At 51.5% G+C, this 26,897-nt stretch overlaps 9 protein-coding genes across 9 annotated transcripts; 6 read left to right on the top strand and 3 right to left on the bottom strand.

Annotated features, from left to right (window-relative positions):
- Positions 1-175: 175 nt before the first annotated feature.
- Positions 176-5,043, bottom strand: Pmar_PMAR005417 (Leucyl-tRNA synthetase, putative). Its single transcript, XM_002786631.1, has 29 exons — positions 4,980-5,043; positions 4,732-4,841; positions 4,557-4,676; positions 4,435-4,489; positions 4,290-4,385; positions 4,107-4,243; positions 3,939-4,061; positions 3,805-3,889; positions 3,645-3,758; positions 3,475-3,593; positions 3,346-3,421; positions 3,177-3,298; positions 2,996-3,130; positions 2,778-2,943; positions 2,617-2,728; positions 2,478-2,571; positions 2,359-2,429; positions 2,171-2,295; positions 1,966-2,125; positions 1,822-1,914; positions 1,623-1,774; positions 1,447-1,575; positions 1,270-1,402; positions 1,084-1,222; positions 978-1,035; positions 829-933; positions 687-781; positions 444-633; positions 176-372 (listed from the first exon to the last, which is right to left on the bottom strand). Exons 1-29 carry the CDS (start codon positions 5,002-5,004, stop codon positions 224-226), a joined length of 3,288 nt encoding a protein of 1,095 aa, XP_002786677.1. The 5' UTR covers positions 5,005-5,043; the 3' UTR covers positions 176-223.
- Positions 5,044-5,415: 372 nt separating this feature from the next.
- Pmar_PMAR005416 (hypothetical protein) lies at positions 5,416-8,393 on the bottom strand. Its single transcript, XM_002786630.1, has 15 exons — positions 8,283-8,393; positions 8,150-8,238; positions 7,925-8,106; positions 7,781-7,877; positions 7,609-7,731; positions 7,383-7,562; positions 7,025-7,127; positions 6,896-6,975; positions 6,758-6,843; positions 6,620-6,713; positions 6,460-6,573; positions 6,345-6,410; positions 6,094-6,294; positions 5,953-6,050; positions 5,416-5,896 (listed from the first exon to the last, which is right to left on the bottom strand). Exons 1-15 carry the CDS (start codon positions 8,368-8,370, stop codon positions 5,848-5,850), a joined length of 1,650 nt encoding a protein of 549 aa, XP_002786676.1. The 5' UTR covers positions 8,371-8,393; the 3' UTR covers positions 5,416-5,847.
- A 1,751-nt stretch (positions 8,394-10,144) lies between these two features.
- Positions 10,145-11,861, top strand: Pmar_PMAR005415 (phosphatidylinositol glycan, class c, putative; the record flags this gene model as incomplete). The annotated part of the gene is made up of 5 exons (XM_002786629.1): positions 10,145-10,258; positions 11,319-11,418; positions 11,468-11,598; positions 11,630-11,722; positions 11,769-11,861. 5 exons carry the CDS (start codon positions 10,145-10,147, stop codon positions 11,859-11,861), a joined length of 531 nt encoding a protein of 176 aa, XP_002786675.1.
- Positions 11,862-12,570: 709 nt separating this feature from the next.
- Pmar_PMAR005414 (hypothetical protein) lies at positions 12,571-13,678 on the top strand (the record flags this gene model as incomplete). The annotated part of the gene is made up of 7 exons (XM_002786628.1): positions 12,571-12,748; positions 12,792-12,994; positions 13,044-13,183; positions 13,269-13,339; positions 13,386-13,443; positions 13,495-13,585; positions 13,634-13,678. 7 exons carry the CDS (start codon positions 12,571-12,573, stop codon positions 13,676-13,678), a joined length of 786 nt encoding a protein of 261 aa, XP_002786674.1.
- Positions 13,679-13,735: 57 nt separating this feature from the next.
- On the top strand, positions 13,736-16,320 carry Pmar_PMAR005413 (dipeptidyl-peptidase, putative; the record flags this gene model as incomplete). Its single annotated transcript, XM_002786627.1, has 14 exons — positions 13,736-13,888; positions 13,921-13,993; positions 14,041-14,142; positions 14,189-14,517; positions 14,568-14,677; positions 14,853-14,985; positions 15,039-15,143; positions 15,185-15,300; positions 15,352-15,446; positions 15,484-15,637; positions 15,676-15,716; positions 15,763-15,892; positions 15,944-16,183; positions 16,227-16,320. 14 exons carry the CDS (start codon positions 13,736-13,738, stop codon positions 16,318-16,320), a joined length of 1,875 nt encoding a protein of 624 aa, XP_002786673.1.
- Positions 16,321-16,713: 393 nt separating this feature from the next.
- Pmar_PMAR005412 (conserved hypothetical protein) lies at positions 16,714-19,674 on the top strand (the record flags this gene model as incomplete). The annotated part of the gene is made up of 19 exons (XM_002786626.1): positions 16,714-16,774; positions 17,137-17,364; positions 17,404-17,461; positions 17,510-17,611; positions 17,666-17,729; positions 17,773-17,874; positions 17,920-18,042; positions 18,099-18,188; positions 18,232-18,326; positions 18,375-18,454; positions 18,497-18,564; positions 18,612-18,711; positions 18,764-18,815; positions 18,864-18,977; positions 19,022-19,119; positions 19,171-19,267; positions 19,322-19,426; positions 19,472-19,544; positions 19,591-19,674. The coding sequence occupies 19 exons, from the start codon at positions 16,714-16,716 to the stop codon at positions 19,672-19,674; spliced, it is 1,794 nt and encodes a 597-aa protein (XP_002786672.1).
- A 43-nt stretch (positions 19,675-19,717) lies between these two features.
- Pmar_PMAR005411 (hypothetical protein) lies at positions 19,718-19,915 on the top strand (the record flags this gene model as incomplete). Its single annotated transcript, XM_002786625.1, has 2 exons — positions 19,718-19,778; positions 19,824-19,915. Coding segments are annotated over 2 exons (153 nt in total), but the record flags the coding sequence as incomplete, so codon positions are not given.
- A 635-nt stretch (positions 19,916-20,550) lies between these two features.
- On the top strand, positions 20,551-21,628 carry Pmar_PMAR005410 (F-box/LRR-repeat protein, putative; the record flags this gene model as incomplete). The annotated part of the gene is made up of 2 exons (XM_002786624.1): positions 20,551-20,925; positions 20,979-21,628. Exons 1-2 carry the CDS (start codon positions 20,568-20,570, stop codon positions 21,626-21,628), a joined length of 1,008 nt encoding a protein of 335 aa, XP_002786670.1. The 5' UTR covers positions 20,551-20,567.
- A 666-nt stretch (positions 21,629-22,294) lies between these two features.
- Positions 22,295-25,062, bottom strand: Pmar_PMAR005409 (hypothetical protein; the record flags this gene model as incomplete). Its single annotated transcript, XM_002786623.1, has 6 exons — positions 22,295-22,951; positions 23,002-23,129; positions 23,176-23,292; positions 23,781-23,916; positions 24,318-24,481; positions 24,528-25,062. 6 exons carry the CDS (start codon positions 25,060-25,062, stop codon positions 22,295-22,297), a joined length of 1,737 nt encoding a protein of 578 aa, XP_002786669.1.
- Positions 25,063-26,897: the final 1,835 nt, after the last annotated feature.

The following is a 26,897-nucleotide window of genomic DNA, read 5'->3' as shown; positions in this document are numbered from 1 at the left end:
TTCAATGACACACGAGACGATAAGGCTGAGACGATACGATACAGCAACACACTACTTTCCGACCGGCACAGTCTTCCCCTGAGAAATTACCCCGATTATTACACAACATGCCCTGACAACATCACTGGTGAAACCTGTACATTGCTATACTCCCTTGAACGTATACGATGGGAGGACCACAGTAGGAAAACGAGTGACAGAATCGCAATTACACTAACAGTATCTACTCTGTGGAATCCTTAGCATAGAAAACAATGACAGCCCTGCCAGGGGCACCGGTAGCCCTTCGGTTGTTCTTGTCTATTGCCGAGTCCTCAGCAGCATCCCTCACCTCAACTTCACCAGGCAAACCCAGCTGCTTCTTGATGAGCCCTAACAGTGAAGCGACATAACAGTGATACTGCTTCCACTTCATCACTATCCCAACCATAGTGAGGACTTACCCTTCTGATCCTCGATCATCCTGGTCTCATCGAAGGGCAACGTGAGGGCCAATGCAGCCTTGCCCTTGGTCCTCACTTCAGTCTGCATATGGAAAGGGGCGAACTTCATGGCCATACCCTTCTCCTGCTTTGACAGGACCTTGATGAGAGGATGGTCCTTGAAGAAGTTACCCATAAACTTCTTGTCGACCTGCAACAGCCCGAGTCTACCACTACTCATAATAACAGCGTAACACCGCGTACCGGCTCATTATTCTCATCGAGCTCGACTTCACTGAGCACCTTCAGACAAGTCTGCTGGAAAGGCTTGTACTCCTTCGTGACATAGATCACAGCATCTGACCATGACCACCGCTCGACGCACCCCAACCATCTCACTACCCACCAGTAGGAGCAACGGGCGCAGGACCCTTCTTCTTGGGCTGCATATGCTTCTGGAGCTCCAGACGGAACTCACGAAGATTGGACTGCAGCATATTATACTGTCGGCCTGCAACACATATCATAATGAACATAAGTACAAGATCAACTCACCAAGGGACTCATCGAAAGGAGCATCAACCTCAGGCCACAACTGCTGGACGGCCAGACCCTGAGAGCACCTCATACTCACCATGCTAACACTATGTATTCACCCTACCTCCTTATGTAGTATATCGCTCCAAATGTGCTCACAGAAGTGGGGGGTGATGGGGACCATTACCAAAGCCTGGACCTCGATGTAACGCCTCAATAGGTCACGATGCATAGAGCCATCGGTTAGGACACGGTATTGGTCCCTAATACCAACCATTACCCGAAAGATCTGTATGCAGTGATGACCAACCTGAGGTTCTGCATGTCGAACCAGCCAGCCTTGAGTGCGTCCCTCATCATCATCTTGGAGTATCCAGCATCAGCCTCCTTAATGAGCCTATTCAACTCGTTGGCAAAGCACTTGTCCACGAATGTATATTCTCCTGAGGCACTTCCGATATAGATCAATACCCACCGTAGTCATTACCATCACGTTCCTTGGCGAGCTCAATAGGGCTAGTCGTGACCTCTGTAGCCCAGTTATCAAATGTGGTGAGGGCGAGGATACTGTCGTTAGCAGTCTTCCTCTTGAAGTTGGCATTCTCAAGCCCATCACCTATACAGGGACAGAGAGTACTTCTGATCCAAGACTTCATACCATACCAGCATCAGCCAAGGCCAGACGAGTCGCATCAGCCGAGAACTCCCCGCAGGCCTGGTCAAGCGTGAGGAAGTTGCCGCGAGACTTCGACATCTTCTCATCATCCACCATCACATGTCCATTGGTGAAGAAGGCCTCAGGCCAAAGGTCCGGACTAGCACCAAAGGCATCTCACACAGTCAAGCTCACTACGATGCCTACCGATCCTCCCAAATAGCTGCATGGCTGTACAAGCACATGGTCAAGTGATTGGGTATTAAGTCCTTACCACTACACCTCAGACTCATAGGGTACCTACCCATTCACCGACTCCTATACACTGAGTTCACCCGCTGTAAGCCTTACCAGTAGTTGAACTCCCTCTTAAGCTTATCGAGACTCTCGCGAGAGATAGCAGAGTCCGCTGGGGGCTCATCAGCGAGGTCGAAGATATAGTCGAACACAGCATCAGTCATCTGCTCAGCGTCAATACCAAGAGGATGCTCACCCGAGCCATCAAGAACACCTAATACCAAGACTACATCACTCGCCAAGCCTGAATACACCAAACCTCCTTGCAGTAGATGAGCAATGGTGTAGTAGGCCATGTAGATAGTGGAGTCCGACAGACTCTCGATGATCCATCGCTTATCCCATGGTAGGCGGGTACCAAGACCAAAGTTGCGAGAGCACGCCCTGAAACCGAGGCAAACCAACCATCAGTGGCAACAGCGAACCCTTTACAGAGCCACCTCCTACCAATTCTTCAACCACTCAATAGCGCTGATCTGCTGATTCAAACTGCTAGGGTTGAACGTCTCGAAATGATTCTGGATTTAGCCAGGAATGTCAGCTACAGGAGCAATAGCTACCCTTACCTGCACATGGTCGAGGACCTTGTTCTTCCACTCCTCCTCACCATATCGTATGTACCATTGATCACAATAGGCAACAACACATTCATCACCAGACCTGAGCCGTCACATATCAGATCACAGTGGAAGGATCAATGATCACCTGCTGACCACCAGTCCCTCGGGCTCGTAGTATTTGATGGCCAAACCGGCATCGATGAGGTCCTTACGCACCAAGGGCTTGGCCTCTTGCACTGTCTTCCCAGCATAAGGACCTAGCCAAGGGAAGTGCAAGCGATAAGGGACTAATGAACGGCTTAGTACCGATGATCATTTTGCCCTGGTAAAAGCCCTTGTTGTAGCACAGCTTCTTCGCCTCTGTGAGCTTATCCTTTTGCTTATGGGAATCGATCTTCATAGACTCGCACAGATATACTGCAGCCTCATCACCCCACTCTGGCATGTCTTCAATACGGATAATTGGGACGACCTGAAGTAAGGGAGATACTCACTGCTAGACGCCAATGAACGGTCACGCTCACCTCAAAGGGCACACACCACTCCTCCTTAACTCCGTACTGGTCACGCCAGTTCTGCCTCGTCTTCCAGTCCTTCAGAGCCGCATAATCATCCGGAGCATCGGCAGGGACAGACGTCACAATGCCAGTACCCTTGCCCTACACCCAAAGAAGATTCTTCCAAGCCATCATCGACGCTACTCACCATGCTGATAGTCAGGAGGGGCAGGGCGTAGACGGTCGAGTACTTGGCAAGAGGGGCGCTCAACGGCGTACCAAGAAGGTCCGAGCCCTTCACGGTAGCCAACTGGACTGGGCAATCTTCTCCTGAACAGGTCAAATGGATACACAGGTTGAGTCCATGAGATCCCTACCATCCTCATTCTTGGTCTTCGGTCCTAGCTCCTGCATGACCATATTCAACGCCGATCTATAGCTGCAGATGAACGCCTGGAGACGAGAAAAGAGACATCCCTACTACCGCCAGCGTAACTATCACTCACCTCTCCGTTGTTCATCTGGAAGATACCGTATTGTGCTGTAGGCAGTACAAAGCAGTTGGTCTGACCGTACATGGTCTCAGGTCTCAAGGTGGCGGCCACAAAGAAAACCTTATTGTCACCTAAGACGACAGGACAAGATACCCTAGACATACCACAGTGGACAGCGCTACCAGTGTTCCACTCAGGCTTCACTTCTTGTACACCCATCTTGATAAGAGTGTACTCCTGAGGGTTCACTCCTTCTCCAGAGGCCCTATCATGATCAGCACAGGGTTGGCCATCACCTAACACAGTCGCCACCGTGTACAATCCTTCTACCACCCTCCTTACGAATGGAATAGATAGTAGGGCGGTTGCCGAAAGCCAGGCGGTTGCCGGCCTTCAAATGACGGAATTGCCACTGCACGAAGGCATCCTGAGTGATGAAGGGCATTTCCAACAGACACCATGACGGGTAGACTTACAAAGAAGGGGTTGGCGTCAGTAGTGATGAAGCTACGCCTCCAATCAACAGCAACACCAAAACGCTTGAGATCACGCTGGCCCAGAGGAGGGAAGTACTCCAACCAATGCTGGGGCTCGCAAAACTGAGAATGCCAATGAGGACCAACACTGAGGATCTTTTAACCCACCTTAGGGATCTCCTCATCCGGAATCCCCATGCTCTTCAATATTTCAATTTGGCTCAGGCCGCCGGTCTTTGCCTTCGTCTTAGACTTCTTCGAGTGGAAAATACCCACTGCTTTCCGCTCCAGCGAGGCTGCCGCACCTAATGATTCACCATCCCACGAAGCCCACCAAAAGCGGTCTTCCACTTTCACTAGAGGTCTGCTGCCCCTGCTCGGAGCTCTCGGGATCACTGGCCTCATCTTCGCTCTCCAATGCATGGGCCAACTCTCTCTTGAGGTTACCTATCTCACAACACCAGTTGGCCACTTCCAATGCACACAGACCTCGTACCAGCAGCAGCTTGGATAGGCATACCAGTACAGTGGAAACCGAACGGGAAGAGTGCCTGAAAGCCAACACTGTAGGTCGAGAGTAGACACTCAAAGTGTTCACATCCTTGGCCCCATTATTACATTCTTGCCCTTCAGCGACTGATAACGGACAGCGAACTCAGCCTTGGTGAGTGAGAAGGCATGACCAAGATGCAACATTCCGTTCATATAAGGGATAGCAAATGTGACCATAAAGTGTTCCTAAGGACAACAACTATCACCATCCCTGCTCTCCTCAAGGCCTCATCTCTACTACCGGACCATCGCCCTCCTCGGGTGCATTCCGCTCATACACGTGGGCATCCTCCCACTTCTTTTGGGCTGTCAATTCGTATTCAACGAGTTTGTCTCGTCGAGTAAAATTGCCTGAAATCACATCAAGCTCAACCGTACCCTTTTCCCACCTCGAATATCCCCATCGCTATACATCTATTCACGCTAGCTATGCACTCAAAGACGCCTCCTGCGTCACCAGAGCTTACCCATTCCAATTCACCTTATTACCAGTTTGATTTTCAGCAGTAGCCATAATCTCAGGTACTAGGAAACAGTTCTTGATAAGATGCACACAACGGCGGAAGGAACGTGGACCGAGCGCGGGAATCGTTCAAGGTACAAGGCTGTCGTCATCACTGCTGTCGATTGACCGTTGAGGAATCGCAAGTGAGCAAGATTCATACTCATTCACTGCAGCAGATGAGCAACGATAGTGACAATGACCCCTCTATTAGTGCATAATTTCTTCCAGAGTATCTCCTGTGTGGTATAAATGGACAGAATAGGAAAGTACCTGTTAGAACCACGGGCAGCATTAACACTATCAACCCAAAACACGAGGATGATGGTCGAACTGTTGGTTGGCGAAAAGGGTAGTTAATGATATCTTCAAAGTTAGCAGAGCACTCCACTGCCACTGGCCCCACCACTAGAGGGTAATTAACCCCAATGGCCCCGACAGGCAACAACAACGATGCATAAAAACATCCAGGAATGTTCTAGGGTGAAATTATGTACTGTAGATCGTCCTTGTCGTTGCTGCTTATAAACTAGTGATCTTCAGCCAAAAACACTTCATCGTCATAATGGAATCAAAAAGCAAGTGTAGGGACGATGAATGGTAAATCGACATTGTCAATAGTAGTGAGGACGAGGCCCTACTAAATGCGACCAGAAGCGGCGATCAACGCCGATATTTCATCGGGAGACATGCCCACAACTTGGAGGTTTCCCAGCCTTGCAGAATATTATCATTAGCAACGAAGTGTGGAGTAGATGTCCGGAAAATGTTAAATAGCAAAGAACGTACGGGAACATGTACATACGATGTAAACGACTAGTATCAATGTTATTGTGGTTCATGTAAGAAGCCTGACTACTCTCGCTTGGGAACTGGGGTCTGCAGAACTCCTTCAGCCATCGACCTACACACATAACCAACCCTTTACACTGACGTTCCACCTAGTCATACTAGACCCACCTCGGTAGCGCAGCAGAAAATGGTGTCAACCCCAAGGCCGTACCAGGACTCACCAATGGTAACGGTGATAACACTAGCTGCTGCGGGGCCATGTACAACTACACGACGTAATGCCAATCCAAGAGAGAACAGCTTCCCTACATAGTTATCACCAGCTCCTCGCTGACCCTGCTGCATCATCGCACCTTGACTAGAACCCGCAACGTCAACAGAAAGGCCCATGCCAAGGTCCGCCAAACGAGAGCTCTTCGAGTTACCAACGGATCGTGATGAAAGAGTGGGAACACTATTGTCCTTTGCAGAGGATGGCATTCCCAAGGATGCTCCCTCTCGACTCTCAGCCTAAAGAGCATCACAGTCCATCCACCACTCGCCCCCATACCACTCCTTACGTAATAATTCCCTGCTGCCTGGGAGAATATATTGGACTGTGTATCATTCTCCGACATACCCGGTGGCTGAGAGAGTCAAGTAACTTTGAATATGCATGAGTAGTGGCAAGCTCACTGGCCCGGCAAGGATTCCAGTATCGTCTGCAGCATTGCTATCCCCTACTATGTCCTTTTCCAATGGTACAGGAGTCGATGGACACTGGATGATTTCTGGTCGTATAAGAGTTACCTGTATCCACTACTGCCTTCAAGACCATCCACAGTCACTGCCCTACCTTCCCGCTAGCCCTCTGACCTTCTATGAGGAAGTCCTTGGGGAAACGTAAGAGCAGTTGGCCAAGCCGAGTTCGGTTGAGCTTAAGGAACATCCTAAACAAGTAAGGGTCGATCCAAGAAGCGTATCCCTCCCTTACCGAGATTGTGCCGAGATACGTGTGCCTAGTTCGGACAAGAGGAGCTGCCTTGCGGAGCCACCTGCTGTCAGTAGTAAAAATGAAACCTAAGGCGGACGATCATCATCCCCCATCTCATACTCCCTACAACATCACTACCTCTTTGATGAGGGCAGCCAGTTGTGGTGATGCACTCAGCGTTTCCATGTTCAATACACCACGTTTCGGCTGGGTTTGGCCTACACCACTATAACTGTCCCTTACCATTCGACATGGGCAGCAGCCCACCTGGTCCCACTATCGGCCTGGCCAGCCCACCTTGCGACATTCCCGGTGATATCCCTCCCCCACCGCCTGCCGCAGCTGCATGGGCAGCTTGTAAGCGTATCGCCTAAGACCCACCAGTCAACTTGGTATGCGTCTCTATGATGATACTACCACTACCACTACTGCTACTACTGCTGCTATTACTACTACCTGTTGTATTGTCTGCTGTGGTGGTAGCGGGGAGGCCAACACTCCCCCACCCTGTGCTGCCATCATGCTACTACTACTACCTCCCTGCATGAACTGACTATTCGACAAGGGAGACGCCAAGACCTGCGTAACACATCCCCCTCCCACTTTATACAACTCCAAATACTACGGCTTGTTGTTGTTGTTGCTGGAAGGCTAGAGGGGACTGTACTTGCTGGCCAGTCAGAGTCCCTTGGCTTTGCAATAATGCAGCCATCTTCTCCACAGAGCCCGTATACACTAGAATGTCAGTACCCGTGACCAGCGTCAGATCGCCCTCAGAAGCAGATATGAGGTCGCTCTGAGTGACCTAAACACCATCAAATGAGATAAGGACCATAGGAGGCACATTATACTTGTTGTTGTCGAACCAGGTCCTTGCTAGTAGGACTGAGTAGCGGTAGCAGCTGGGCCAAGGAGGCACACATCCATGGCGTGTTGGCGAGTAACAAGACAAGCTCATTCACCAGGTCATCCAGCTGACAGGGGTTCAATCGTTGCAGGAATAGACAATGTAAAAGTTTCTACCAGAGTACTGCGGGAGGCCTCCCCACTGATATCAAAGCCAGCTTGCACAGGCATCGTAGCCTGCTCCGGAACCGTCGTCAAAGAGGAGCGTGTCATCCTAACAACCTCCAATAGTACTCTATAGTTGCCTTGTAATACTACCACCTTCCTGATGAATGCTTAGTGACAGGCAGAGACAGGCCGCCGACGCTTTTTGATGGCCCTTCGTCCGCTGGGCCGGCAGCAGCAGCAGATCTCCCAATAGCCGAGGTATGAGGTGAGTCACTACTACTCTCGCCTAGGGCTTCCTCATCACTGGAGGGCTCACTCAGTTGCACGAGTAGGTCCTGTATCAAATACTGTCGGGTAATGCCATGCAAGGCTACCTACCATGGCCCCAGGGGTAGAGCCTATCCACCGTGAAATCGGGTCCATACAGGTTCTCTCCCCATCCTCCTTCTCTTCAGCCTCGATCCTCCCTACACCATGGAGATCGAGCCACAGTAGCCTTCCCCTTCACTACCTTTATACTGCTCCAAGAGTTTAGCAGAGAGGGCAGATAACAGGGCTCGCTGCTTCGGCGTTAATGATGGCTGCTCCGACATGGTCATCCACTGATGACAAAATAAACACTACTTGATATTAGTCAGAATTGGAGAAACTGTGACCAACCCATGCGTACAATAGTAGGAAATAGTTCAAAGCACGACACGGCGAACGATCTCATGGTGCGTCCTGATTCGAGAATCTGAGACCATGATTTGACTCGCCCTGTAAATCTGACTCAAGATTCAATCCACAACCGGATTCAAATTCTTTGCTCAAGAGGAAGATTCGGGAGTTCAAAACAAGCTCAGAGTATAACATCAGCTCGGGAGTCGATGCTCGGAATCTGGATTCGTAGACATCGAGATTGATTTCGATGACGCGAGATACTTCTACCAAACTTGCAATCCGTTACATTCAAGATTAAACTCGTGATGCAAAAGGTCCAGTTTCAACATGGGGATCATCCTTCACTCTGTACCAGGAGTCCGGGGCCCCACTATGAAACCCTCACTGATTCGCGACCTTGGTCGGCGTGCACCCATGGTAGAGCCCTCTAACAGGGGGCCTCTACCAGGTGATAAAACCAGTCGGAACACGCATGGATCCTTAGGCTAGAGCGCGTGAGACAAGATCATTGACCATTTTGCTTGCGGGAATGTTCACTGCACGCGTGGTATGATGTTGCGCTCCAACCACACGGCGTACGCGTGCGTGCACAGTGTTGCCGGTGTTACTAGCATAGTGGGGAATGTCTGCTACTCTGCTATTTCGGGCTAAAGGTGTTGTTCAAACCTAGCTCTGTGAAATCCCCATTATTCTAGCGCGTGCGATAACCTACCAGTCGAGGTCTGTAGTAAGATGGTTAGCCAAGTTGACTCTGACGCTTGAGCGAACATACTGGGAAGTTTCAAGTGTGGATGTGCACACGTGCGGGGAAAGATTCCTCTTGGAAAGTTATGTCGTTGATGTAGTAGAGTGGGAGGTACTCATGGGTGAGAAGCATGAGTCTCAGGTTCAATTATCACACTGCGACCTTTTCTCTCTTTTCTGAACTTATTGACTTTTAGTTGCCGGGGGTAGCGACTAGATTCAGGAACATCTGATCCAGACCGTGATAGCCAGAAACTCGAAAATACTCAGATTCAACGCAGCCATCCGCAAGTATTCAGCTTCGTCATCAAGATGTATCTCATAAGATTTTTTCAATCACAATTATTGTTTCTTGAATCGGGGCGGAGATTCATAGCTCATCACGATGATCGCCTGACTCCTTGGTCTTGCGTAACAACCAGCTAATCAGGGGTTAATTCTCACCCCTCTCTAGGTTGTTCACTGAGCGACTAACACTCTGACTCACCCCCCGAATCAGGATCCATATACGGCCCTTGAAGTGAGGTCCAGAGAATAGTGTCGTTGTCGCTATAATGATTGATTCTGAATAGACTCGGAGAGACCATTAGACTACTCAGCCAGCGAGGCCCTCAATAGTACTGGTATTTGTAACACCTCTGCGTCGTTGCGTTGGAGAGTTGGTTTATGAGTCTTGTGAGAAGGAGCATCAACTTTCTTAGGGATGTTTGGCAGCAGTAGGTCATGCCTCCATCGGCCACTGTCTGCTTCCGTAATGATCGATTCGATGGGAGATGTGTGACGCCTTTAGAGTCGACTCCTGGTACCACCACAGTCGATAATGGGGATGACGATGGCCCTGGGTTCAGGAAGATACTGTAATAACACCCATGTGGTGGGGGGAGGGAAGCACAGTATGATAGGTATGAGCCGCAGTCTTACCCAGACAACTACTGCAGTCGAGAGGCATTCCTCAGCAGCCTACGTATGAACACTAACCTAAGGCGATACAGGTATTGGCCTTTGGTTGCCAAGACCGCCTGCATTGCCCAGCACTTGTCGGTAAAAACTGCTAGAGGCCCTGCACTGGGTATGCCCTCTGTAGGTGATAGCAATATTCGTAATAGTCTGGCTGTGGCTCCGAGCTGAGGCCATAAAGCCCCCAGCCCTGCTTGTGGCTGACGTGGCTCTCCTACTGTTGGGATACTCCTGCAGGTAGTAGACATATCTCCTCAGCCTTTTGTCTACTCCTATCATGCAGGTCGGCACTACTCCGGCATGCTAGTGCCCAGCTTGTGGTATCTAATACACGTAATCGTAATAAGGGCGAGGCTTCGCTAAACTCTTGCATAGATCGTTTTCCTCCTAGTTGCTTACTATAAGAATATTCACGGTGGATCAACACACTATGCAGCTGAGGCAGCGTTTCGGTCCATCCACTCCTCCCAAAGGCAGCACAGGTTGAAGGTAGTCATACATGTGGCCATCCTCGCTGTACTGTATTCCAGGATGATCTTCTTTCCCCTTTACGCCCCTCTAGGCCGGTACGGACTCCCCAAAGTGAACAGCCCCAGTCGAGGAGTGTGCGCCTCCTCTCTGCACCGGCGGAGAGTCTACAGAGTCGCCACCAGTCTGAGGATCCACTCCTCACCGGCGTCGACTTGGGTATGGACTTAATCGTCGATGGTCGATGGGGATCATCTAGGATATTATAGGTTCCCTGCCTGAGTACTCCCTCCTGAGCAACCCCCCTACGGTCGTATCAGAGAGCATAAGATTCCGTGAGAGATTATGGGAGGACACCAAGTCGGCCTCACACGTATTTGGTAGTAGTCCGGGAGCATCGTATCGAGAGTAGTACGCTTGCTACTTTTGGGTGTATCGATATGGTCGATGGGAGGAGTTACTGTTAGGCACATTATGGGTCCTGAGTCCGATACTGCAGACTCTTACTTCCTCCTGGAGTGAGGATACCATCATAGCAGTTGCCGTTATCCTCCTAGTGGTACGTAGCATTCCTCTCCTTTCCTCTCAAGCCCCCAGTCCATTAGATCCATGCCCTTGTACACGACTATGCCTTTGTGTACCGTCCAGTACCCAGTAGTGCTGTGGTAATACTAAAGCCATTGATAGCCCTGCAAGCCATTCGGGTCATATTCAGAAAAGCAAGTCCATAGCTTTACGTAAGGCATGGCTGGTGGACTCGACGGTTGGTCTCAATGCTGCCATGTTTGCAGCTATCATTTTGGCTTCCCGACTACGTAAGATGAGGACTAAGCGTCGAGCTAGGGTTGTTATGGTAGGGTCCAGGTACGCCTGATTACGTCTTTGCCTTTGCTTTCTTCGCCATGCTGGCCTTCGCGTTCATCCCCTTTGCATTCAAGTGGGTGTACGACAATAGCCGTAACGTGTATACTAAAGTGAGGGAGGCAGCGTTTTGTGTAATCTCCTTTATATGTAGCCCCAATGCAGGTCCTGACCCCCGGGATCTGCTTCCTAGCTACACTCGGTCTCTGGATGCACAGTAAAGTCGGCGCAATAGCATTCCAGGTCCTCATTGCTCTGGTAGGCGGAGCGAAGCAGTTCGAATATCCCTCATTGCTCCTGGTAGATGTGCTTTGCCTGCCCTTACCTCTTGATGAAGAGTCAGTGCTATAAGACGGAGATGAGAGGCCCTTGGGACATCGCCATAGTAGGCCCCTAGTGTCCCACGTTACCATAGCTTATCCATCTCAGGTGAGGTCGGGCAGTAGTCGGAAGCAGTCAGCAACGCGGAAGCTACGATCCATCAGCGCCTAGCATTTCGTGTACCATTTTTATTGTATAGTTGAGTGCATTATATGAGGACTTCTATTCCGTGTACAAAGTGTGTTGCCTTCTAGTGGCATACCAGGGGAGGGGCTACCACGGAATCTTCACTGTGCGGTCTCAGAGTATCTTTGCTTGTGGTACAGATATCCATCAGGGTATCATGCGGCCAGATGTAGCGACTGCAGCTCGGTTTATCCGAGCTAGGGTAGGGGTTACCCCTCGTAGGCTCACTGGGAGCCTCTTGGGCCTATCATCAGGAGTCTTCACCATGGTAGGGGCCAGGAGGAGTGGTAGTACCAAGACGAGCAATGGTAGGACCCCATGGGGCGTGGCCATCTCCTCCAGTCGAGATGACCCCTTCAGTTGCAATGTGTGAGTCAGCCCGTCAGTCGGTGTCTACTGGAGGTTTCCAGCGGCCCGGCTGGCCATTGGAGGAACTAGTCCTTACACCACCAGACCCGGTCTTCTCGTTGGGTCCTGCACACCCCAATGGGTGTCGTTACTTCATCGAATATGGCCGACGGACGTCCTTCGTAAGCCAATAGTAGGTGGTGAGGAGTAGTGACCACTGAGCTTGGTGATTGTACTGTCATTATTTCCCTATGAAAAGAGTCATTGGCTCTCTTGTATGCCAGACCAGTTTAGCAGAGGTTTGCATCGAGGCTAATACCAAGCATAGACTAGGGGGTGTCGATTTCGATGCTGCGACCCGCATGCCGACATCCCTAACTTGGTACGACTGGATCGGCCCTCGAATCAAGTGTCTAGACGATACCACTGGTAGCTCTCTATCGGAAGCAGGGGCTCTCACTACTGCCCTCAGCCCCCACTATAATAACGGACTTGCCTACTGGTGAGGGCGTCAAGTACGCCTTTGTGAAATGGTCAGCTCGAGGGGATAAGCTGGCGGTCACTGTGAAAGGTGTTACCGGTCAGTCCAACTCGTCGTGCCCCTGCCTTCCTACGGCAGATACTACCAATTCCAGCATCAGCGTTTATATCATCGATGCCCTCACAGGCCAAGCTGTAGGTAGTCCCGCCGCCACAGTAGACGGGAGCTCGTGCTCCCCCCCAGAATCGTATAGGGGAAGGCCTACGGCTCAATGCTGTAACGGGTGCATGCCCTTACCTGTGGTCCACTGATGGGGAACAGCTCCTCCTCTGGTGTGTGCCCGATGCCAATATGAAGGATATCGATAGCAAGATGGACCGACTGTAGGAGGGGTCCATGGGGTCGCCGCTCTAGTCAAGGGCGGTAGTGGCAGCCGTCATTCTATTCTTGGCTAGAAGGCCGTAGTAGGTTCAGTCCACCGGAAGGGCCGGTGACACAGGAGTGTCATGGAAAGAAGCAAGAGGCACGGACCTACGCTAGTAATAGGTGTTAGGGAATATTACCGGCCACATGTAGCACCATCAGACACCCTGAAGTCCTCTCATGACGATATGCTTTTCGAGTACTACACTACGACCCAAATGTGAGCCATCTCAGGCCTGGGCGCACTAGGGCCCTCCTTGTCTGTTTACAGGCACCTCCACACTGTGAGTAGTGGCGAGACAAAGCCATTGGGCGGGCCAGCTATGATAACCGACACGTCCTTCTCCCCGGATGGCCGCTTTGTAAGTCCCTTGGCACAGCAGCATTGGCCTATTGCCCATTTTATGTAGTTGCTCTTGACGGAGATAACCGGGCCTCCCTTCAGCCGTGAGTAGACATATCATGGGACCTCCTTATGGACACGTTGTCATCACCGCTTAGGGTCTCTGCTCATGTCCCGCTTCGGTCGCCAATTCAGTGTCCTGTCGTTGGATGAGGAGGGTCAGGGTGCCTCTCAGTGTTTCCCTTTACATCAGCGACCTGCACAGGAGGACCGACCCAATCGCTTTGACGCCTGCCCTCCCGGTCCTCGAGGCTTTCGCTGGGTAGGCCATGGCACACAGTGAACGTCATTCAGCTGGTGAAGGTACCGACAAAACCTCACTCCTTGGTATTCATAGTGGCTGACGGCGACAACGGTGACCCTAGATGTGAGGGCCCGGCTGACCATGCTTATTCGATGGTGAAAGAGTAGTAGGTAAGGCCGTCAGCCATCGTGACACGGCAATGCTGCTGGATGAGGAGGGCACAACCCCTTGGGATCTCCAGAGGGCCTCAGTGCTCTTCCGGAGTGAAATGAGTGAGTACTGTTGAGAGGTTCCCTCTGGCCCTTACTGTGGTATCAGGGATGCACAGTCGTATACGATTCACAGTGTATGAGGATATACTGTGGTCTGAGTGGAGGTTCAAGGATAAGAGCCACCGAGTGTGGCTACGGCCCCGAGGAGTTCACTCTCCCACACAGGCCGCCTCGGCAGTAGATGACGACTTCGCCCTAGCCCGTAACGGGACCACTGAGGTGAGCCGAACCATGTCGATGGCTGACCAAGGGGACCACCAGGTTGAGCTGAATAGAGACAACGGCTGCCTGCTACTACATAGCGGGAAGTACGATGATGCCTATACCAGCATGGGTACATTTGAAACGGTTCGGGGTGGGCCCTTCAATAGAGTGGTAATGCTGCTCCTGCTGCTGCTCACGTCATTCGGCACAGGTCGAGGCAGGTACTTCAACAGGTCAGGGACGGTAGTCTAGTACTCTTCGGTGATGGCGCTTCTGATGCCGGCCTCCGACCATTCGTCGACTCAGTCCGCATACAGCTAGACACTGGCAGGTCAGCTAGCCTTAGCTCTTATAGGGTCTACCTCCCGCTCAGGCAGCCGGGCACTGCCAGTATACACCACAGGAGGGTATGGCGCTGTTGTCTTGGTAGTGATGTGGAAGAGGAAGCGGTGGATCCTCAGTAGTCCTTGAATGGCTGAGGCTCTTTCTCTCTCGATTGGAATCAGGAATGAGGTGGGAGGGGACAGCCAGCTGGTGCCCCCCCGTCGGGGAGACTACCTGGAACAGCCTATCCGTCTGCTAGGGGACGACGGTCAACGCCTCTTATTGGCGAGAGAGTCTATAGCTCAGCCGCGAGAGGTAAGGAGGCTTATGGCTCAGTATGCTGGTGGTAGCAGTAGTGTCCTTCCTAGAGGTTTTTGAGGAACATGCTCAGTGGGGAAGAACAGTCAGTGACGGTTAATAAGGACCCTAAGGCTAAGCAGGCCGCATTGTTCGACAACTTGGCTGAGAAGAAGGTGGTGGATAAGTGGCCTATAGGGGTCTTGATCTCGGCCAGGTCCTCCATTATAAGCGTGAGGATGGTGTCGACCTGACGGCCACTCTCTATCTCCCCAAGAAGGCGGCTACGGAGGGACGTCCGCCCCCCTGCATCGTCTGGGCCTATCCAGAATCGTAGAGATCCCCGTGGCATTGGTGGTGGTGTGAGCTGATGATGCTCGACAGGTACTCCTCGGGGAAGTCGGCAGGCCAGGTTAGAGTTTCCAAGTATCAGTTCAAGCGGGCCACTTGGGCTAGACCCCTGATGTGGATTAGCAAGGGTTGGGCTGTAGGCTGTCCCTAGGGGCCCGGCACTAGGATTTCTCACTGGAGAGGTACTGGACAACCCGTCTATGCCCATCATAGGAGATGGTGACACGGCCAACGACACTTTCATACAACAACTCGTCATGAACGGCGAGGCTGCGGTATATCGGTTGGTCCTCCCACTATCGTCAGCCCAGGTCCTCAGGTAGCAGCGGCTGCGGCCAACGGAGTGGACTCGAGCAGGGTAGCAGTGGGGGGCCACTCGTACGGGGCCTTCATGACTGGTCCGATACTGCTAAGATGGGAAAGAGGTCTGATGGCGTTCCTCAGCCCATCTTCTCGCACACACACGGCCTGGCCTCTTCCGTGCCGGGATTGGCAGGTCTGGGGCGTATAATAGGAGTCTTACGCCTTTCGGCTTCCAGAGGGAAGAAAGGAATTACTGGGATGCAACTGAGGTGTAGGATCATGCTCATGTGTTCATACCATCTTTCGGCGAGATCATCATTAGGTACCACACCATGTCGCCGTTCACTTGGGCGGATCGGATAGCCGCCAATAAGTGGGCCCCTCTGTTGTTGATCCACGGCCAGAACGATGCCAATTCGGGAACTGCCCCGTTGCAGTCCGAGAGGCTCTTCGGGGCTATCAAAGGCCTCGGTGGAGTGGCTAGGCTGTGTATGCTGCCCAAGGAGGGACATCACTACAAGACGATAGAAGGCGTCATGCAGGCTACATGGGAGATGGACCAGTACGTTATCAAGGCCTCTCTTGAGGGAGCTCATTCATTGTAGATGGCTCACACGTTATGTGCTCGTCGCGGAGCCGCTACCTAGTGAGGAGACAGAGGCAACAAGCAGAGCCGTTGTTGAGCAGTCTAAGCTGTGACCAACATGCCCGCCCTTACCAATTGTGTTTCACGAACCCCTGCTCGTTGTTATGTATTGGTGTTGGTGGCGGTAGACATGGGTTTCTCGTACGTGCTTCCTATCGACGATCGTCTTCCCGGCCTAAGCATGCCCAGTGCGCTGGTCGGCATCACCCGTCAGCATAATTCACGGCCTAGAGGGGCTCTGCCAACGCCCAAGATCAGTATATTACCAGCCCCCATCAGCATCACCAACGTGGCAGAATGGACCCATTGACCAACCACGAGCGACTACTACTGTTACTACTGATCTCTGCCTTCCGTCCAACCCACAGGAAGTCTACCCGAATTGAGTGTTGGTATTCGTTGCTCGGACCTCACGACCCAGCAGCCCCTAGGTCTCCATATGCGCCATGCCTATCACTACAGAAGAGCTGGAGTATGAATACAACAAGCTCTACAGGACTTGTTGCTGTAGGGAGTGGAAGGGAACTCGGTATGAATTGTCTGTGTCGTTGATGGTCAAGACATAGGAGAAGAAGATACTCGAGGGAACACCAATGCGGGGAAAACAATGTGCAGTGCTGCCTTGTGTCCATCGCCATAACGGATGTATGGCCAGAGTCCGGGAAAAGTCTAAGGGAGTGTGATGCTCTTTCGAGTCGTCAACGGACTCCGAGCGGTTCCGGCCAATTGCTGACGAGTAAGTCGACAGCAGCAAGGCAACGAAAGTAGTGATGATGATTTGCTACCTTGACACATGTTTCCGATTTTCATCATCTTGCGTGTTGCGATGGAGTCCTTTCCCTCATACTACTATTGTCAGTGCCGCCAAGACACCTCATTGGCGATCCCCTTGCCAAGGATAGAGGCCTCCTCATCCTTTACCTCCCCAACGGCACCTCTTGGAGGGCCTCGTCTGGCCTCCTTCGGTATTGCCGCCAAGACTCTGTCCAACCCTCCGGTCACCCAGGAGGTCTCCGTTGCTCCCTCCAGCACCTCAGCAGCATTCTCATCATCTAGTATAGGCAGCGCGCCACTGCAACTGGCAGTCGTCGGCAATGGTGAGTCTTGACACTTATTCACTACTGAAAGCCCCTCAGGTACCTACGGGGCCCTCATTGACAGGCGCAGCCGAGTAGTATGGTGCTGTATGGACAGGTGATGGGTTGGGTACTTGAACCCCATGATGACCACCTCCCGCCACAGGTTTGACGGCGATCCTATATTCAACTCGCTCCTTAATAATGACAGTGAGGAGTCGGGCTTTTTCGATGTCGTATTGCAAGGCCAGGTCCGGTCTGAACAGAAGTAGTACCAGCGTGTCTTCCTCCTCCTCCTCCTCCCATGGCCGAGGCCCATCAGGTACATCCCCAACACCGCCATTCTGGTCACAACACTGAGTAGTAAGAACAACGATGTGGTGCAGGTAGGACCATCCCTTCGTCCCCTCCCCCTCACCCTCTGGCCAGGTCAAAGACTTCGCTCCCAAGTTCATCCATTACGACAGAATGTTCCGACCTTTCCAACTATTTCGTGTTATCACCAGGATCCGTGGCGACCCCATGATCACCGTAGAGCCTCACCATCCCAGGTCTTGAGCCATCGAGGCGTTGCAGGTTCGAGTACGGCCTACGTTCAACTACAACTCCACTGATGGCTACCAGACTCGCGGCAGTCACCATATACGTTTTTGTGGTCCGACAGACACATGGCGCATGACCTCTAACGCTAGTATCAGGGTAAGCCCGAACCGCCTCTGCAGGGTTCCACTGTGGAACATGGGCCTTACTCTTAGACGATCATCGAAGAAGTGCCCTTCCTAGTTCACGATCCTGTTTACATCGTTTTCGGCCAGGATGAGTCCTTCGCCAACTCCCTTACCCAAGTGGGTTTCTGCTTGCAGTGTATTGTATCCGATCTCGGTGTAGGTGTCCAAAGAATTCGAAGATAAGACGTTGAAGTACTGGAAGCAATGGTGCATGAATCTAGTCCTTCCAGTAGATTACCAAGACATATTGGCAAGGTGGGCGGGCCCGCAGGCCCCGACTAGACCAGCAGTGGCTATCCTTAGGTCTGCGATAACCCTATCCCTCCTGCAAAGTGACGAGTGTGGAGGTATAGTGTCGAGTCTCACGACCGGCATCCCTCTAGGTGAGTCCACGTCTCCATCCGGCCCCTCCATTTCCATGGCAGGCCCCTCCTCCCCTCCAACGAGGGATGAACGTGCGTGTCGCATATTGGACATCTGCATGAGCCTACCGGTCCTGACCATCAATTCTATCCTCATGGTCACGAAGCCTCGCCTTAGGTACTCCGCCAATTCGGCCTCTTCACCATGGTCAGGAGGTTCCTCGAGTACGTGAAGAACCTTTGTTTCAGCAGTGGGATGAACGTGCGGCCAGTCTACAGTAACTGCCCCTATCGCCTGTCCCCCGCCCTACTACCAGCGACGCTCCTCAGGTCTCATCGGAGACTCCGACGTGCCAGGAGAACGAGTGATCTACCTCGCAGGGTAGGGCCCATACCCGAGTGGACCTGATGTGCATCTCTCCCGCTGTAGATACCAAGGTGTCGGTGAGGTCGTGGTCGGCGGAGTAGGAGAAGGCTATGGCAGCAGACAGAGCGGTGGAGGCAGTAGTCCCAGTGTTAATATCAACGACCCCAGCATCCCTATGTGGGGCCACTACCTGCATGTGGGTGGGTGATATGATGCTGTAGGTACGGCCTGTTCTGCATTGCCCTTGCTCACGGCTTCTTCGATGTGCGTCTTAAGGACATATGCAGTCCGAAGGTCTTCGATCGTCTCGAGAAGTTTGGTGAGCTCCTCTCATGGCCGTAGGGTGTAGGGTGGAGCCATCACGTTGTAGGGACCAAAGCTGTCGAGGCCTTCCAGATGTTCGTCACCTACACACACGCCCCACCTCCCTCGGGTGGGGAGGACTTGCCGCCTGGCCATAGGGAGAAGTAGTACAGTGGAGTGCTGCTCGGAGCGCCTGGGACGAATTCTGGTGTCTCTAGTTTGTCTCCGGGTCTTTGCTTCGACGACGATCTGAGGCTGTTGACAATGGCCGAGGACGATTACGATGATGAGAACGCTGGTGTTGACGGTGCTGATCGGGAATGGTAGGAGGCCTTCACCTCTGCTGTGGTCTACTGTGGTCGTGTCAGGGCTCATCAACAAGGCCTTAGCGACGATTCTCGGGACTCTTATGGGCGGCCTCGTGTCCACACATTCACCTCGGTGGGTGTTCCTACGTCCGAGGTCGGCCAGCGCATTGCGTCCTTAGATTCTCTGCTGGGCCGCCTGTGATAGACTACAGCGTGTCGCGGAACACCTCCACTGGGTAGAGAAGAGCAAGATGTGGGGGTGAGTACTTCCCTTCGCCGTAGACATACCTGATCCCTTTTCCTCAGTGCATACGCTCGACACCTCCTCAATGAGATTTGGAAGCATGCCTGGAACAGGAAGCGGCAGGTATGTTATTACCACTACGCGGATCGGGGGTCGATACTGGCTTAGGCTCTGACGGCATACTGGGGTGGCGAGCGCGTGGGGCCTAGCATCCTCCGTCTAGCTGAGATCGGTTTTGTATCATCGACCGACTGGAGGTAGCAGCATCCAAAACTGTCCCTTGGTCCCCACCAGAACGTGTCTAGATTCGCCTCAAGTGTAGTGGCGTTTGAACAAGACGCACCGTTGTACTGTTGTAGTAAGGGAGCTATGAATAGGCCGGCCGATGACAAGAAGAGAGCAACACCACATGAGCTGTAAGGATGCAGGCGGCCTGGCCCTCGGGTCTATTACTGCACACTGTATTCTCTCAGAGGTAACGCCTTACTGTCGTCACCCTCTGCCACCTATTTAACTTCTACGCTGCTTTGGTATGCGGAGGCCCTGAGGAGCACCGGCCGGGATAACGATGCTCGAACCATATTTCACGTACCACTCCTCTGTGACATTCCCTCGGTACCTCTCCTCTTCAGTCATTGTGTGCTGCCTCTACCGAGTGTGGTCTCCTCTCCGAGTCTATTGACCTGCAGAACTGTACCTTGTGGGGAAACTTCCCTAACCTACCAGCCATATTAGGGTTTGTTCGGCTGGGTTGGAGACTCTCCCGATCCTGGCGGAGCATCTAGTAAAATTCGGCGGAGTGAAGTCGATAGAGAACTCAGTAGTCAGGGACAGTTTCATCACTCACACTGTTGTCTTAATGCCAATAGAAGAATTCCGCTGTAGTTTTTTTTTCGCGCAAGGAAACCTCTCATGGGTGTGGTGACAGCAGATGCTCTCGAGGTGGATCTCCTGAGTCGTGTTATGGCTTATCTAGACCTGCCCTCCCTCGCCGACCTCTCGACCTTGAATCGCCACTTTGCCGCTGCGGTCTCCCGCCGTTTACAGACTATAGATTCGCCATCGGTTCTCCGAGCTATCGCAGGACAGCCATCGGTCTCAGCTAAGGTCACGAATTGCACTCTGCACTTCTGTCAAGATGACTTTTCCTCTATCCTATCCGAGATGAGGCTTGACAGCTTGAAGCACTTGGATTTGAGTGCTTGCCAGTGGCTGGACGATGCTTGCGTAACCGCCTTGGCTCACCACACAGGGAGTCTAGAATACTTAGGTGAGACTATCGTAGACTATTCTCCTGTATTTTTCCAGTCGTTGCATTTTCAGATCTGTACTGGTCTGCGGCCATCAAGTCGGACATGGCGCTGTGCCACTTGATCCGTGCCAACAGAGGCATCCGTTACCTCTCCCTCTCGGGGGTCAAGGCTACCACTGACCGAGTTGTTATGGCGGCTTGTGCACAGCCTGGCCGAGCTATGCTGGAGACACTCGACCTTACCAGATGTCCGCGGATCAGTGATGCCTCTCTCATGGCGATAGGAGAATCGTACGGTGACTCACTGAAGACGCTCCGTCTCTATGCCACGGCACAGCTCACGGATGATGGATATTCAGCTTTGAAGAATCTTAAGTGTTTGGAGGTTTTAGATCTGTGTGGTCATGTCAACCTGTCAAGCAGAGTAGCACGAGAGATCCTCCAGCAGATGCCCAACCTAAGGCGCTTGAATTTGACATGGTGTAAACAGATTGACGACTCAGTGCTGGAGACCATAGGGAAATGCAATACGGGACTCCGATGGCTCTCTGTGTTCGGCGCCAAAAACCTCACCAAACGATCTCTGGATGCTGTTTCCCTGCTTCGTCTCACTCACTGTGATATCAGAGGGATTCCCAGCCTATCAGAATACACTCGCGAGGACTGCAAAGGTCTGAGAGAGTTGTTCCCGAGACTGCGGGAATGGATACTTTTCTCTTAGTTATGAATACTGACTATGTTTCATCGATGCTTCTGTTGTTGAGTTCGCAAGATATAAGCCTCTAGAGCTCGCGAGAATACGCCCACTCAAAACTGCGCATGGGGTCGAAGTGTTGTTGGCAGAAGGAATACACGAGGGAAACTCCTTGTACCCCATAAATGACGGACTATGCGCTCAGGAATGGTTCGAAGAGTAGACAGTGCACTCGCCGGAGCAAGATCACACATGGTCGCTACACATTATAGGAGGGAGTGTGAGACCCTTTATAGTTAACCCGGGGAGCAGCTACTCCGATAACGTCGATAAGCTCCTCAGTCTCCTTCCTCTCCATCATAATATTCTACATGGTTTGTACTGGCATATCAACGGTGGTTCGTTGCCAAAGGCTTAGATCGGCTGTCTCCAGTCGATGCGGAGCCGATGCTCGAATATGTACCCTCTGACGTTCAATCCGGGTTGCCTGCTTCACCGGTCTAGGTTTTAACGGCAAGTCTCGACGGTGGGATGAAGGGAAAACAGTTGACGATGAACGGGATGCATCGATAGTCGAAATTACCTTGTTGAGTCTTTGTCACTTCTGTCCTCCTCACATGGAGCTACGACTGACTTATGAACAGCAACACTAACGCAGTGGTAATTGAAACGTTGAGAGCCGGAAATGTTATATCAGTCTTCGAGCTTTGGAGTAACGGGTATGGTACCCACCCATGTCCCCTCCCTCACAAGTGCCTTGCTCTGCATCCAGGCCTCTCGAAGGGCCCATGCCTCAGCTGGCTCGAGGGACACCCTCACTAGCTTGTCCTTCGGCCGGTCTTCTCTAAGCATGATCTTAGCCGCTCTTGTTGCCACCCCTAGGCTGTCTATAACGACTAAGTCTCTCGACAGGACTACCATAGGGCCCAGAGTCTCATCAGCGACGTCTAGTAGGAACCATATCATGGGCTCGGGGAGCAGCTGGGCCGCCAGGGAGGCCCGGGAGTAGCCGCAGATAGGTTCCCCTAGGTTAAGCTTGGGAATGACAACATACGATCCGCCATCGTCATCAAAGTCGCTGATACTGTCGGCACACAGACCGATGGAGACTGCAGCCTCTCGAGTGGTGGGGATAGTCGACTTACCACAGCAAGTACATGACGATAGAAGTAGATGGGACGAGTGCAGCATCACTGTGGTCTCGGACACGAACAGACGGCCCTGTAGGCGGGTCCAGATCTCCGTCTCAGTGACGGACTGCCGCATGGCAGTGTTATGATTGCAGTCATCCCGTTCGCATTCGGCGAGGAGAGGTCCACACTCCTCACAGGCCTTTATCTCCGAGCCCAACTGACAAGGACAAACATGGTAGGAAATAGGGGTGTCTCATGCTGGCTCACCTGCCAAACGACACTAGGAACCGCACAGACCTGCAGACTCCCAACGTCCACCAGCTCCGATCCGCAGACAGCACAAGTGAGGATAGCTGTGGCCAGAGGGGGCTTCGACCAGTCTTCCACTAAGGCGCCTATCAATGATGACAGTCCCTTACCCAGCATAGACGGCGAGATCACCTTGGCAAGCGTCTGGCAGCTGTAATTTCGTAAAGGCAAGCGGAAGAGTCATCGTCGTTCCATCTGGACTGATGGTGAGTCCCTTGACAGCCGATAAGGAACTGCTACGGCCGAAGTCTATGACCAACTCCTCGATCGAAGGCGACAAGGAGACGCTGAGGACGCCACTACTGAACTTGACCTGTTCTAGTGAAGTACTACAACGTTAAGCAACGATACAGTCACCTTCACGTCGGCATCGTTAACATCAAAACCACTGGGAGTTGCTATCAGAACTCTGGCGAGCTTAAGAGTGCGCTCGACTTCTACCCGAAAACTGACACTCGTTTTCAGGGCCCGAGTCAGGACGAGTCCACTTTGCTGGGCGGGAGCTTTCGAGCGTGCCTCGACCGCACTGCTCACTATCGATACCATGCCTCGAAAACAGTACTACGGTGATAGGCGAACCACCGGTAGAACTGGCGTAACACAAAACACAGGTAGAAGGACACCGTTGATAAGAAATCTCTGTTCGAGTCAGTAGTAGGTACCACCGTTTCGAACAAAAACACCACTGGACCAGACATAAAACAGGAGAATTATTCCTCCCAGACTCTGGACATTACTCATCATCTTTTTAGACTTTTTGTCTTGAGGTACGAGTGACTCTGGTATCGGCAACACCTCAACGCATAGGAATATCACTACGCCCGATAGGGAGAACATCGCCAGAGGGAAGCAGTGGAGCATGAAGAAGGCCACCTGACATGATAGCTTGATAAAAAGCAGTCAAGGAGAGGGAAGGAATGTTCATCTCATAAGAGGCTATCACCATACCTACTGACTGAAATAGTCGCCTCGATGCAAGAGCAACGACAAGTTCGACTCGAACACCGATGGAGATGATAGCATTCTAACATTCTGCGATGAGCCATTGATCAAACTCATTCCCACGCATGCTTCATCACACTATAAATGGATATGGTAGAAGACTCGTCACCGACACATGCATTTCTCGTACGGGCTTCGAAATAAACATCGACAGATTAGATTGTTTAGACGTTTCCGACTTGTGGCCTGGAGTTGGATAAGCAACTATCTTTACGAGTGGACTATATACTACTCGAGGAGATATACCTAGCCATTATATTAACCCATACTACCGCAGCCTCTGTTAATGTAAAGGCAAGGACTATAACACATGCCCAGCTGTGGCCAACTTTAACGGCGATGGTCCTCTTGTCCGTCTTGGCATCATCATACATGTCCATTATCTCGAACCACACATGAGTGCGCCATAGCATGCAGAGATGGAATAGCCACGAGCCTGGAGAGCAACCTCAAGGAGTGTTTTCCCACTGCTGTAAGCTCACCTAGAGGGGGCAAGGGCAGGTTGTTGAGCTTGCAGCTAAGGAGAGGCACTAGGAAGTTACCAATAGCCATGCAAGGCAGCTCCCATGGTCCTCTTCTGGATAGGATGAGTGGCCTCATATTGTACGCCACATTAACCGATAACGCCGATACCAACCACATAGTGTACCAAATCCAATCACCAGTAAGAGCTGCCATTAGCATGATAGGCAGGCCATTGCTTAGCAGAACAATGCCGGGGATTTCAGATAGCTGCTGTTTGCTGGCCTTTGCCCCGTATATGTAGTTGTTCTTCCTATCATTGATCGCATCCACATCCAAGTCCGCCATGTCGTTTATACCGTAGACCATAAGGTTGAGAGGTAGAACACAGTAAGCCAGGCCAAGCCAGAATTTAGGACTCCACATGAGCTCAGCATGCCCACCGGTGGGCCACATGTAGAGCCATATGTACACTAGCCACAGCCCGGGACGAGAGATCTTCAATAAAGTTTCAACATCCATCGTTTGGAACGGCCTCACGAAGATAGATGCCATTAAATCACGAGCAGGTGATCAATACGCTCACAAAATACAGGACTGAGATGACGGCTCGAAGGTTGGAGGATCCTATGTTTTATACCTTCGTTATTCCTACTGGTCTGATTCGAAACCCAACGAGTCATTTTAATGCTACATATCGTGCGCTAATAGCGTTACGAGCATGGCTATCCGTTAAGACGTTCTATCATGACGTTTGATCAATGCACGTGTGCAGGCCAACTTGCACACAACCTTGTGCGTCACCTTACGCACAATTCACAGCAACCTGACGATGTGGTCATCCTTCCCAGGTGACTCAGCGACAGAAAATTGATTTGAGACAGCAATAGTTGATGATAATATCAGATAACAAGTGTCACCGGATTTCACCGATGTCGCCTAATAAAAAGTAGTGCAAGTGCATGTAAATAGTGGAAAACGGCGCCGCGCGAAGCGCGGCGTTATGAGATTTGTGATTGTTGTGGTGTAGTGGTTAGGGTTCTAGTTTATCATGTAGGTCGCCCAGGTTCGACTCCATGCTAGGTATATAATATATTAAACACCGTTTCTTGCGAAATAAAACGAAGTAATCAGTGGTTACTACGAATAAACGAATACCTCACGTGGACCACGTGACGTGGTTACCAATCACGTGAGGTATTCGTAGTCCGAAATTAATAGTTTCGGCTCGTGAACGCATTCTTCCGGGATAGTTCAGCTATTATAGTTGTATTATCCGAGGCAAGCAGCATCTTGTACATTACCCCTTTGCTCCTCCACATCGGCAGTGATTGAGCCACTGCGCGCCACCCAGTAGACAGCACGTATGTACAGCTTGTTACAGGTGGAAGTTATACGGCTCGGCTTGATTGTCCCAGAAACTGGCTTTGCTTCGCCTGCTTCGAGCAAGCCCATTCTACTACTGCTTGCCCGCTATTCTCTCCCCGAGCGGGAGTGTGTTCCCGTGTGTATATATTCGCGCAGAGCGCATGCATGCGGCTGCCGCGCCGGGTTAGGCGGACATCGGTCGGGTTACGTTTGGGTCAGTAGCCTTTACTTTACTTTACTTTACGCATGATCATTAAAGTCGCTGTGCCTGAGAGCTGTCCCTTTTCTCGTTGATACTGAAGTTACTGGGTTACTAATAGAAAATCACTAGTGACTAGAGAACGATGCTGAGATCCACGAACCTTTGCCTGAGCTTGAGCGTTAGAACAAGTTTCCATGTTTGTGTAGGTGACAAGAGGAATATTCTGAAAAGAATTATTTGAGGATGTTGTGGACAGAAAGCCAAACAGATATTCCAACTCCTAGGGTTGCAATATCGTAGTGTAGTTGAGCGCCGACGTTGCTAATCTCCCTTTCTCTAGCTTTTCAATTATAGGGAGTCCCTAGTACGGATAATTATTAACACAATTAACTGTCTTCACAGGTACGGCTCTGGTGTTGTCCTCGAAAACCTCCGTGGCTGTCGATTATAACTGTTTGTCCTGTGATTATGATGACTATCATGCTTTAATGCTTCATGCTTATGACTGTTATGCTTAATCAGACGCAAATAATCAGTTTTCTTCATCACGAATTCGTACGTTATAAGACTTTAATGAACAAATGCAAAAAACTATGAGCCATCCAAGGATCGAACCTGGCTCGTTAGCATGCTTTACCCATGCACTTACCACTACACCACAACAATTACAAGATTCTTAACGCCGCGCTTCGCGCGGCGCCGTTCCCTACTGTTTACATGCACTTGCACTATTTTTTATTAGGTGACATCGGTGAAATCCGGTGACACTCGGTAATTATTCCTTCCGCTACTAGGCACAAGTGGTCAGATATCGGAGTAC

The sequence above is a fragment of the Perkinsus marinus genome (assembly GCF_000006405.1).
Source record: "Perkinsus marinus ATCC 50983 genomic scaffold scf_1104296931384, whole genome shotgun sequence".
Taxonomy (NCBI): Eukaryota; Perkinsozoa; order Perkinsida; family Perkinsidae; genus Perkinsus; species Perkinsus marinus.
This window is presented reverse-complemented; position numbering and strand designations above follow the sequence as displayed.

Excerpts from the sequence above, each read along its gene's own strand:
- Pmar_PMAR005417 (XM_002786631.1), bottom strand. The coding sequence starts at position 5,004 with ATGGCTACTGCTGAAAATCAAACTG. Across the intron at positions 1,403-1,446 it reads GCTCGCCAAGGAACGTGATG|GAGAATATACATTCGTGGAC; the intron begins GTAATGACTACG and ends GAAGTGCCTCAG. Across the intron at positions 1,036-1,083 it reads GCGATATACTACATAAGGAG|GGTCTGGCCGTCCAGCAGTT; the intron begins GTAGGGTGAATA and ends AGGTGCTCTCAG.
- Pmar_PMAR005416 (XM_002786630.1), bottom strand. The coding sequence starts at position 8,370 with ATGACCATGTCGGAGCAGCCATCATTAACGCCGAAGCAGCGAGCCCTG. Across the intron at positions 6,844-6,895 it reads TGGCTGCCCTCATCAAAGAG|GTTTCATTTTTACTACTGAC; the intron begins GTAGTGATGTTG and ends CGTCCGCCTTAG. Across the intron at positions 6,295-6,344 it reads AGGCAGCAGGGAATTATTAC|GCTGAGAGTCGAGAGGGAGC; the intron begins GTAAGGAGTGGT and ends GATGCTCTTTAG.